This window comes from Propithecus coquereli, unplaced genomic scaffold (genome assembly GCF_000956105.1).
Source record: "Propithecus coquereli isolate 6110/MARCELLA unplaced genomic scaffold, Pcoq_1.0 Scaffold194, whole genome shotgun sequence".
Lineage (NCBI taxonomy): Eukaryota > Metazoa > Chordata > Mammalia > Primates > Indriidae > Propithecus > Propithecus coquereli.
The window spans coordinates 1,647,187-1,659,468 of NW_012144300.1; the positions used below are offsets into that span (position 1 = coordinate 1,647,187).

At 39.9% G+C, this 12,282-nt stretch overlaps 1 protein-coding gene across 1 annotated transcript in view; it reads left to right on the top strand.

Moving 5' to 3' along the window:
• KIF13A (kinesin family member 13A) overlaps window positions 1-12,282 on the top strand; it is a 221,750-nt gene that overhangs the window by 184,741 nt on the left and 24,727 nt on the right. The window contains exons 21-27 of the mRNA XM_012643272.1: window positions 941-1,102; window positions 1,619-1,792; window positions 3,987-4,138; window positions 5,376-5,508; window positions 5,689-5,835; window positions 9,010-9,048; window positions 10,632-10,731. Coding sequence (XP_012498726.1) covers window positions 941-1,102; window positions 1,619-1,792; window positions 3,987-4,138; window positions 5,376-5,508; window positions 5,689-5,835; window positions 9,010-9,048; window positions 10,632-10,731 — 907 coding nt within the window. The remainder of the gene's footprint in view (window positions 1-940; window positions 1,103-1,618; window positions 1,793-3,986; window positions 4,139-5,375; window positions 5,509-5,688; window positions 5,836-9,009; window positions 9,049-10,631; window positions 10,732-12,282) is intronic.

A 12,282-nucleotide genomic window follows, 5' to 3' on the forward strand; every position in this document is an offset into this window, starting at 1 on the left:
AAAGCATTCCAAGGATGCAAATTCCAGGATAATTCTTATACTCTAATTTAGTTCTGTGCAACCAGCTTTAAGAGAAATACTGTTAAACTGGCTTCTATCCAGACAGCCACCACAACAGTGAGAGTAAATAAAAAACAATTTTACAAGAACTGGTTCCTCACATCTACATGGCTTTGTACATGCTGTTCCTCCTAGAATAGGTCTGATGGCCCCACCCCACAGAGCTCTTCTTCATCCTGCTCCCAGCCACGGTCTGAATTACATACCCATTCTCTACTCCCAGGAATAGAAGCTTCATAAGCCCAGGGACCTCATCTCTTCGGTTTACTGTTGTAAACCCAGTGCTTAGCACAGTTCTGGCACAATTGGTTCTTGGTAAATATTTGTTGAGTGGATAGATTTGTCATGACAGCCTGCATATATCTCTGTTATAGCAACTGGTCTACACTAGTTGTTACTGGGTTTTTACTTCTCTTTCTCCCTTTGACTGTGATTTCCCTGACAGCAGAGCCCGTGTCTTTATCTCACTATCCCATGAGGCTAGCTGTTTGATCAAATGAATAAGTGAATGCAGCATTTGATCAAATGGATATGTGAGTGAATATACAAACAGACATGGAAAACAGATGGCTCCAGGTAGAATACGATAGCTGCCTTTAAGCTGCTTGTTTCTAGGCTGTCCTGTAGAAGAAGAGTAAGACTGAGAATGACTCCAGAAGTTCAGTTTCAGGGAGGCAAGTTCCGCTCAAAGCAAGGCAGGATGATTGCAGGGGCAAACAGTAGAATGGACCAGCTCTTGTAGTGGTGGGGTTCCCATTGCTGAAGATGACCAGGCAGCAGCCCTGCAACCCCAGGGCTGTGGTAGAGTGCATTTCTGTCTCAGGTCAGTGCTGCCCACAGGATGCTTTTAACTCCAAGATGTTCTGGTTCCCTGACCCAGGTTGCAGGGCGTCTCCATGTGGAAGTGAGGCGCGTTACAGGAGCTGTTCCAGAGCGTGTGGTGGAGGATGACTCTTCAGAGAACTCCAGTGAAAGTGGGAGCCTTGAAGTCGTAGACAGCAGTGGGGAAATCATTCACCGAGTCAAAAAACTGACGTGCCGGGTGAGAGGACAGTGACGGGGGAGGCTCATGTAAATGACCTTTTTCATGCAAAACCATTTATGAGAGGTTTTCAACCAGCATAATAAAAATTGAATTTTGTGACAACAGATACAACAATGGACAGTACTTTTGTTAAGAAGTAGAACGCACTTTCTAGTGATAGTTGTGTCAAATTGCAAAAGTATGTATGTATTTGGCACTCAGCATATGTTGCTTAGTGGATTATGTTTTTCCAGTAAAAGTTGCATCTATATCATAAATCAGTCATTAGGAAGATTTTATAGGGATGTGTGCATTTGTTGCCAAGTTTACATGCTGTAGTTACAGCACTGTGGTACAGGTTTCATTATACACAGGGCCCTTAGTGACATGGTGTCAGATATTTTCAGATGTCAAATGGATGACTGGCTTATTTATTTCTTTGCTTACTCTTAAATTTGAGGTGGCTGAAATAAGAAAAGAGTATTTAATGTTTTCTTTTGGGGGACTTTATTTGCATTTTTTTAATTTCTTCAGGTAAAAATTAAAGAGGCAACTGGCCTGCCCTTAAACCTCTCAAATTTCGTCTTCTGTCAATATACATTCTGGGACCAGTGTGAGTCCACCGTGGCTGCCCCAGTGGTGGACCCAGAGGTGCCTTCACCACTGTCCAAGGATGCCCAGTACACGGTGACCTTCTCCCACTGTAAGGTACAGACACTGTTAACAAAGTGAGCTACGTGGGGGGCAGTAGAGTTGGGCGCAGTTGAAAAATCTATTTTCCCCATGAGAATGTTTTTAAGCATAATATGTTTATTAGACCTTTTAACTTCGAAAATGTACTTCATTACAAATTCAAATAATTTAGAAATATTTAAAATAAAATTTGAAAGATCTCTGCCAACAATCTTATTTCCCCAGAAGTATAACCCACCAACGACAGTTTGCTACATATTTTAATAAACTATTTTCTGTGCTCTACAACTTTCATATGTGTGTGATTAACATATTTATACACACACAAATGGACAGTGGACATAGATACACGCTTTTATGTCATGCACACCTAACTTTAAAAATGTTATATCAAAATGGGATCACATTATACATATTGCAGAATTGTGGGCATGTTAACATGTAAGTTGATGTAGAGATTTCTCATTATTTTGAATATAACATAGCATTCTAACATACCATATGAGTTTTTAAGAAAATATAAAATGGGAAGGGTGAATTTGTGGTGAATGTGACTGGACCTACCTTGAGACATCACCTACCCTCTTGGCTTTCACATGGGACTGCCAACAAGTCATTTCTGAAAGACCAGCTCTCTTCCCTCTGTAATTTTGTTTTTCTTTGAATAATTCTTCGAAGATACTCAAGACCCATTCTTTTGCAAATGGTGCCTATTCTTTCTGATTCTACGCTTAGAAAATAAATCCATATCACCACCTATAAAATTTCACATAGGTAAAGGCTGTCAAGTATTTCTTTTTCTGAAAAAAAATAGCCTTAAGTCTAACTCCAGAGTTAGAAAAAATGAAAACAAATAGCCTACATTTCTTTACCTGTATTCGCCAATCTGTTTCTAAGAATCTTTATTAATCGTTTTTTATCTCTGAATTTTTTTTTAAGTATTTCCCATCTTCTTTTGAATCCACAAAGCTGCTTATTTACAGGGATGAAATCTGAATTTTCAGTGCATCCTGGTTAACAACTGTTTCAGTAAATACTCGTCCCAGAGCCCCTGGGTTCACTGTGTGACCTTGGAGTTTTTTCATCTCTAAAGTGTGTAGATTGTACTTGATCAATACGTTTCTTCTCCTTCTAAAATTCGAGGTCTGTCTCCAAATAAAATAAGTAAAAAAATAGAGAGTGTAAGGTTAAATTAATATAGCACAGCTGTTTCTAGAACTTAGAGCCATAGAGACATCTTCCACTGAGAGCCTGATGGGAAGAAAATCAGCTTGCTTCCTTCCCTGCTGCATTGTTCTGACAGTGCACTATTCGTTTCCTCGCAGTCATCTGTTTGTGTTTTAGAATGAGGAATTGGGGTGGGAGAGCTTAAGGGCAAGAGCATAGCATCATGAAGGTAATCATATAAAATTTAATTCCATTCTTAGTCTCCTAAGCCATGGCGAGGAATGATTTGCCGAATTAGTCCACGGCAGTTAAAAGTCAGAATGGTAGTGTGGGACTGAGAATGAACCAAGCATAAGAGAATGTGGATTCAGCTCTGCAACTAATTAGCCGTATGACTTTGGACAAGTTGCTTTCTTCACTTCCCCTATTCGTGGAAAAAGGGGATTGAATTAAATTACTTCAGAATTTCCCTTCCAGAGCTTATATTCTGTGATTCTTTATGGCTTCCTATAAAACATAACAGATGAGTTTAAGGTTGACATCAGACTAATGCACTCCAAAGTAAATCTATATACAGTTGAAAGGTCAAAAGGAAATTCCACGGGCTCTTTGATGCATAATTCTTTTTTCTCCCCCCACTGGTTTATGCAACTTTATTGAACAAGAATAAATCAGTTACTAACAGAGCTATCAGTTGATCACTCATCCATTGACAACTTGTATCATTTATTCAGTGCTATATTAAACAGGGTTTTAGAAGGTAGATTAATAGCTCCAAGCCTCCTAACAATATAAGTGAAAATTACAAAATGTTTGAGACCCCGTTTTTGGAATACAAAAGGTGCTTAACTTCTAATTTCCATTCTCTGTAGAGCAAGAACAGGTCATTCCTTTATTGACATGCATAAAATACATCACACTGTCTATTCTGCTGATGCTGTAAATACAATACCAATTCTCCAGACACATCAGTTACGAGCATAAAGTATATCATGTACATGCATAATTCTTATTGCACTTTCCTTCCTCCCGCTTATCCCAGGACTATGTGGTGAATGTAACAGAAGAATTCCTGGAGTTCATTTCAGATGGAGCACTGGCAATTGAAGTGTGGGGCCACCGGTGTGCTGGCAATGGTAGCTCCATCTGGGAGGTCGATTCTCTTCATGCTAAGACAAGAACACTGCATGACAGGTTTGTATTTGGCCATGAGCTTTAGACTCGGGGTCAAGACTAGCACTTAGACAGTGATTAAAGATACAGGCTCTGAACCCTGGGACTGCTGCTGTTACTTTTGACAGGTTACTTAATCTCTCTGAGCCTGTTTTCTCCTTTGAAAATGAGAATGATAACAGAAACTACGAGACACCAGAGAAATTCAATAGGGAAAGGTAAGTCTTATCAACAAATGATACTGAGACAACTGCCTATCTATATGGAAAAAAAAAAATCAGTCTTGATCTTTACTTCACACTGTACACAAATGTTAATTTGAGATGGATCAGAACCTTAAATGCAAAAGCTTAAACTATAAAGCTTATAAAACTATAGAGCTTATAGAAGAAAACACGATTTCGAGATCGTCACACATTCTCAGAAGAGCCACAGAAAGCACTAACCATAGAAGAAGAAAAGTGTTTAAGTTAGACTTAATCAAAATTAAAAGCATGTGCTCACCAAAAGACATCATTATGAAAATGAATAGGCAAGCCACAATCTGGGGTAAAATTGGCAGTTTCTTGTAAAGTTGATCATTTCACCTCTTCTTTGACCCAGCAGTCCCACTCCTAGGTATTTACTCAAGAGAAATGAAAACTTAAGTCCACAGAGTTGTACACGATGTTCATGGCAGGTTTATTCATGGTATCCCCAAACTGCAGACAACCCAAATGTCCTTCATTGGGTGAATGGATAAACAAATCGGTATTATTCGTAAATAGAATATTACTCAGCTTTAAAAAAGAAAAGAACCATTGATATTCATTGGATGACTCTCAGGAACATTAGGCAGGAACGTTAGGCCAGATACAAGATGGTACATTCTGCACGATTCCATTTATATGAAATTTCAGAACAGGCAAACCTAATCTCTGAGTTACACAGCTGCTACCAGAGTGTGGGGATTGAATGGGAGGGATGTGAACAAACTTCTGAGGTCATGGTGGGACGGGTCACACAGGTATGTGCATTTGTCAAAACTCACTGAACTCTATGCTCGAGATCTGGGTATTTCACTGAATGTAAGTTATAACTCAGTAAAATAAATGATACTGTAGGGTTGTTTTGAGAGTTAAATAAGGAAATCATTTATGCAACATACATGGTACAGTGCCCAGTGAATAGTAAGTGCCCAGTGAATGGTAGCTTATTACTATTCCTAGTAGTGTCCCTGGACAGTGACGTCACTGCTTGTTGGGATGTGTTTTTGCAGGTGGAACGAAGTAACTCGAAGAATAGAAGTGTGGATCTCCATACTAGAATTGAATGAGTTAGGGGAATATGCCGCAGTGGAGCTTCATCAGGCAAAAGATGTCAACACAGGAGGCGTCTTTCAACTTAGACAGGTGCTAAGTTTGTTTTAGGTTTTGTGTGTGTGTTTTCTGTCTGTCCCACTGTTACAGTTTCTGGCAATTTTCTAACTATCTATATCTTTGTTCCCTAATCCTCTTCCCTTCCTTTATCCCCTTCTCGCATCCCTCTCCATTATCATTCCTGGCACCCACATCCCCCGCCCTCCTCTGCAGGGTCATTCGCGTAGAGTACAAGTCACGGTAAAACCTGTACAGCATTCAGGGACACTGCCGCTGATGGTTGAAGCCATCTCATCGGTATCCATCGGCTGCGTAACTGCCAGGTCCACCAAACTCCAAAGAGGGCTGGACAGTTACCAGGTAAGACAAACAGACTTGAAATGGTCTTGAACAAGGCTTGGTTAATGCAGAAGTAAAGGAGTTAATGATCTGTGGTGAGGACCTCTTTGGAAATAGAACAACTCCTTGCATTAACCATGTGTCTTCCCCCAATTCGTATTTCCATCCATCGCCTTTTTTCTAGCTTTAAAATACTACGTTTACTTAGTGTTGATTAAGAGTAATTTTATTTATAAACACATACATCTTAATGCTGTGGTATTCATTTACTTTAGGCAGGTTTTACTTTGTATCTGGCCCAAAATATGTTGGATATTTGACATTGCTGCCTGGCTTGATCCACTTTTATTTGTATCATAAAATTGTTTCCATATGCTGTCATAATTAACCAACTCTTTGAAAGGTTTGCTTTTTTTTTTTTTTCCAATTAAAAGTTGTCCTCATGATCATTTTTGTCCATTGTAGCTCCTATTCCTAAACTTTATGTTCTCATTTAAAAAATAAAAAGATCAAAACCTCTAAGAATTGATGTTCATATCATCAGTCAGAACTATTCGGTACTCTGTGAAAATAATCTTTAAAATTAGGAACTGGTCCTGCAGTGGCCCAGAAGGATGTATGCTCCTCACAGAGTCTCCGGTTCACTACCAGATAGGAATGAGCAATGGGGAAGAATCAGACTGTCAGACCTGGCTCCCTCACTGCCGGATGTGACTAGAAACACTTCCCTTTCGTGACAGACAGAAAACGTTTCTCCTTTGTGGAGTCTGGACAAAAGCCTAGCCACTCTTGAGAATGATTCCACGTCTGTCTCAGTTTCCTTTTGACTTCATGACATTCAGGCAAAGGCTCTTCTGAAAGCTAAAAATCAGTGCACAGGCTGCTGGGCTTTAAGGAAGACACCACCTGGTCAGACACAGCCTTCCCTCTTCAAGGCCAAAATTCCCTCCAGCTCTCAACATCTGTCCATACTTCATTTAATGTGTGAATGAAGATGCAAGGACAGGGGCTGCTCTGGTTTAGGAGGCCTCTCCATCAGTCTTTCTCTCTTGTGTCTGCAGCCCATGGAGCAGGAAACGGGATTATAGGTGTTCTCATACAAGTTCAGTCCCTCCCTTAGCCGTCAACTTCTGGGTGGCTGCAGGGCTTGGCATGAAGAGAGGACTAGACTTGGAGTCAGGAGACCTGGGTCCTTTAGTCTAGTTTGGCTTTACTAAATGATTACCTTAACTGGACAATTCAAACTTGAGTTCCTTTTTTTTTTTCCTCCAAAATGATGAGGTCTACTTAATAGTTGCCCAAGGTCCCTTTCTGCAATAAAATATTTGCATTTTTTAAACAACTCTACTTCTGGGTTAAAACTGATTTTTGCCAAAATGTGAACCTTAAAATATTAGCCTTTCCCCAGTGCTGTAATGCTCTTTTACGAGCATAGAACCTGCCATGCAAATTGAACTGTGACTATTTTAAAGGCTTTTTTTTTCCCTTTGCTGCCGTATTCAAAGTCATGTCTGGTAATTTTGTTGCTGACATAGTAGAATTATTCTAATGCAATAGCTGAAGCCAGTGCAGAATATGCTGATTTCACAACAGTTTTACATCATGAAAGCTCTGGCCAGTTTTCAGTTAATGGAAATACTTCCTTCCTTAGTATAAAAATTAGTGATAAATTAGAGCTATTGGTTCTTTTACATTAATAGGAACATTAATTCAAGATAAATTACTTCAGGATTGGGCTTTTATTTAGTAAGTCAGTCATATAACTGATAATTATGGTTACCGAACTTTAAAAAAAGTTTATTTTGAAGTGTAGATATGAAAATAATTTTACGTATATATTTTTTTTTTTTTGAGACATAGTCTCACTCTGTGGCCCCAGCTAGAGTGCCGTGGCATCACCCTAGCTCACAGCAACCTCACACTCCTGAGCTCAAGCAATCCTTCTGCCTCAGCCTCCCGAGTAGCTGGGACTACAGGCATGCGCCACCATGCCCGGCTAATTTTTTCTATATATTTTTAGTTGTCCAATTAATTTCTTTCTATTTTTAGTAGAGACGGGGTCTCGCTCTTGTTCAGGCTAGTTTCGAACTCCTGAGCTCAAACAATCCGCCTGTCTCGGCCTCCCAGAGTGCTAGGATTACAGGCCGCTCGGCCTATTTTTAAAGCACTTTTTTAAAAAGGAGATTCATGTCTTTCCTATGACTAAAAAAATTTAGTCATAAATCTAAATAGAGGGTTTCCAGATTCTTATTTCTAAGGAAAATTGTCTCAACCAAAACCCTTTTGTTTTCAACAGGCTGACCTAGTTTTGCCAAATGTTTTTGCCGAAATTGTCACTTCATGTAATTATTGTAAAATGTTGCCTTGTGTTTGGGACAGTTGTCATTTTCTCAAGTGATTGTTATGGTCCCTAGAGAATACTGAGAGATCCGTATGTTCAAAGCACTGTGCTTTCATTGCAACAGTGTGGTACAGGACCTTGTGTGTATGTAGCCTCAGGTTTCCCAGCTTTTCCCCTGCGATGACTTCACCCCTGAGAGTGGTGTGTTGCAGGGAAGGCAGCCACAGTTGAACACTAAAGGCCTGGCTTCCAGTCCTGACCTGCCACTGTCTGTGTGACTCTTGGGTTCAAGCATTTCATCCTTCAGGGCTTCAGTTGCCTCATCACTAAAACCAAGATTGGGCAAGAGAATCTCTAAAGTCCCTTGTGGTGGTGCCATTCTGTCTTCCCAAGCCCATCCCAAATCTCTGTCAAATAGCCTGCCCATAAGAGGTCAGATGTCTGTTTGCATAACAATGGAGGAAGGCCTATCCCAAAGATGTTGGTTCCAATCCCCATCTAAGAGAGTTCTTTTTTTTTTTCTTTTTAAAGCCAGTCAAATTTAGCAATAAGGCGTTGTATACCAACTTTAGTGACACTAATGTTAATAAGTTCTGATAACCCACTAGCATCAGACCAGCCAAGAGTTCTTATTTTTAATGACTGCTTTCTTTATTAAAAAAAAAATTATTTAAATTACAGACTAGTGAATTAAATCTGTTAAACCTCTTTGAGCTTCAATTAAATGTTTTATTATGCTGATGTTATGCAAGCTGTCCATTGTAATGTGTGTGTTAAGCTTAAAGAATTATTTTCCCCGTGTGCTGTCTGAGAAACAAAATGCATGTCCTTTGTGTTTATTTTTTTCCTACCAGAGAGATGATGAGGATGGTGATGATATGGATAGTTATCAGGTATTGCTACTGCTGTCAATCCTGTGGCATGGGGCACAGCTACTGCTAATTGCCAGCATTCGCAAAGCAGAGGCCAGGGAGGATGACCCTAGAGCAAGAATATGCAGTTTTTCACTTGCTTTTGATTTGCTTTATATGCAATTGGATACAATACTATTTCTGTAGATTTCCTTGTCAATTCAAAAGTTGTAACCAGATCCTGCCTTTTCGCTATGCCATCTCGAATTACTAGCTTATTGCTAAGCAAGATCATTATCAATGTATTAAAACTGGTGATCTTAAAAATTGCACAGCGATCCATCCATGATCTTTTAGGTAGACTCTTTCCAGTGCTAAACTACACTTTGCTCCTTATATCCAAGAGGCTAGTATTGCTGTAATATGCCATTTTACTTTAAAAGGCTTTTGCTGATAGGAAAATTGAAGACATTTTATGCACATAACTTTGTTTTCTTTTGTTTAGCTAGTTTTCAAAATATGTGCAGATGTGAAATTTTATCTAGTCAGCACTGACGGGCCTATTCATATGGAGCAGGGGTAACATTGTCATGGTCAAAGCAGCAAACCAAGGTGAAGGGTTCCTGGGATTGGTTCCCAGGGTTGTGCTGATTTTCCAAGTTTTCAAAGGATGTTTTCCCAGGGTGCCTTCCTATAGGTAAAATGTAGGTACATTGTAGTGAAAGCTTCAGAGGTCCTTTAGGTATCTACTCTTAATATAATGTCTTAAGGCTTAGGCTAGAAGCAGGCAAGTCAAAGAGCATTTTGAATAGAATTGATGGATTTTCTTTCCCTACTCATAACTTTAGTAAGAAAAAAAAACAACCATGTAAACAAAAACAAACTTTAGGGGAAATATCAGTGTCCCTTGGATCTCAGCAATGCCATTGACTAACGTCCTGGGGCTGTTTGCGCGCTTCCTGCCACATTATTCACGGTGAAGTCCCACGGCTGCTTCTGGGATTTCTCAAAGCATGGCTGACTGCATGTTGGGTTTTTGCATGGGAGATTTTTGGTTAGCCTCGTGGTGGCGGTTGGAAGTAAAATCTCTGTGGCAAGTTTGAAAAATTCTCTGCTGACCTGTTCTTTGCATTTCAGGAAATGTATGTTATCAGGCCATTGAATTATAAAAATGCCTGTGATTTTCCATTCCATTTGTTGTGACATGGTTTGGGCTCTGTTCATGGTGTCCTTCTGTTTGGAATCACAAATCCTGCAATGAGTAGCCATGATTTAAATACACATACAGGCGCGCGTGCACACACACACACACACACACACACACACAATGCGTTAAAAATCATTCAACAGCTGGTATAGTTTGAGCATGTCTTGCTTTAAGTATGATTATCCTTTTTGAGATCCTGGGGATCTGATTTCTGGGTAGTGGCATCGTTGATCAACATGCATTGTTACTGAGGCCTCTTTGCTTTCTTCCATATTAATTACACAGTAGTGTTCAATGGCCCTTCCTAATGAAAAGTTTCCTAATCAATTTAAATATCTTTTTGAAAAAAAAAAAGAAGAAAGAAAGAAATAGTTGTCTATGGACCCTACAGGAAAATATTTTCCCTCCTTGATGTCAGGAAGAAGACTTAAATTGCGTAAGAGAGAGGTGGTCAGATGCACTCATTAAAAGACGAGAATACTTGGATGAACAGATTAAAAAAGTCAGCAATAAAAAAGGTATGTGAGATTAAACTCTTTTTCTGGGAGTAGCTGTTTTTATTTTGTTTGTTTGTTTGTTTGTTTATTTATTTATTTTGAGACAGAGTCTTACTCTGTTGCCTGGGCTAGAGTACCCTGGCATCATCCTAGCTCACAGCAATCTCAAACTCCTGGGTTCAGGCAATCCTCCTGCCTCAGCCTCCTGAGTAGCTGGGACTACAGGTGTGCACCACCACACCCAACTAAGTTTTTTTCTATTTTTAGTTGTCCAACTAATTTCTTTCTATTTTTAGTAGTGATGGGGGCCTCATGCTTACTGAGGCTGGTCTTGAACTCCTGAGCTCAAGCAATCCTCCCGCTTCGGCTCCCAGAGTGCTAGGATTACAGGCGTGAGCCACCACACCCGGCCCTGCAAGTAGCTTTTTTATTAATACTTCTGCACAATGGTGATAGGCTCTTTTCTTCCCCTAGTTGGACAGTAATATCTTAGTTTTTTGAACTTACAGCAATTATAGGCATTAGTGAATCATATTGTACCTTTTTGGTTTTAAGTCTCCAAATTTCAAAGTAACAAGTTTTCATAAAACTCTTGGTTTGTGTCATAAAACTGTGACAATAAGTATCAAACTCAAATTTTGTTTTGATAAATGCAAATGTGACCAGTATTGATTGATCGGAGGTACTCCAGGGACCAGGACCTAGGACTTACTACAGCAGCTGAATGGTCACTTCTGAAAGCACACCACTGGGCAGGTCAGTGGCCAGCACTGTTGGGGCATAGCTGTGCACTCAGCTAGGTCAGGATGGCCCCTACGGTTCTACCCACTGCCACCCAGCCCCGAGGGTGGGTGCAGTTTGCTTATGCTGGCAATGGCCTCTTGGATTCTAGAGTAGGAATCTGCGCTTAAAATCCTTAGTCTCTCATCTGGACTTCATGGTCCATTCATTGTGATTGGTTCTGCACCAAAGAACACATCATGAATGTTAATCCATTTCACGTAGAAGGTAGCAAAAATTCTCCCTCGGGAAAATATCTTGGCTCAGCGTGTGGTATTGCTTTATGTTCGTGCTCAGACTGCTAGTGAGAATTCACTTTGACTACACCCAGGGAGCCCCAGAATTGAGTTATGGAGAAGAGAATTTCAAAATGTATCAAGTTAAATCCCTTTCATAATAAGCATGAAGGAAAAAAAAAATAGAGTTGGTTTTACAGGGTAAGGTATATGGTGTTCTTTAATCCTCTCTCTTTATAACATGGTGTACAGTTTTATAGAGCAGTGGCACATCCATTATTTCATTTGATCCTCCCAGCAAGTGCATGAAGTAGACGTGTTTGACAGATTAGGAGACTAAGAATCGTCTGTTGAATAACTTCCCCAAATTATAGAACCAATGAAATGACGTGAGCCTTCTAACTGCGGTTCTAAATACTTTCTGCTATTCCTGGCTTATGGTACCTTAAACTGGTATCATAGCCGCTTTCAGCTCCTGCAGATGCTCTTGCTTGAACTTCGAAGCCTCATACCCTTTTTTGCAACGTTGTGGACGTTTAAGCCCTTATGGCTGTCA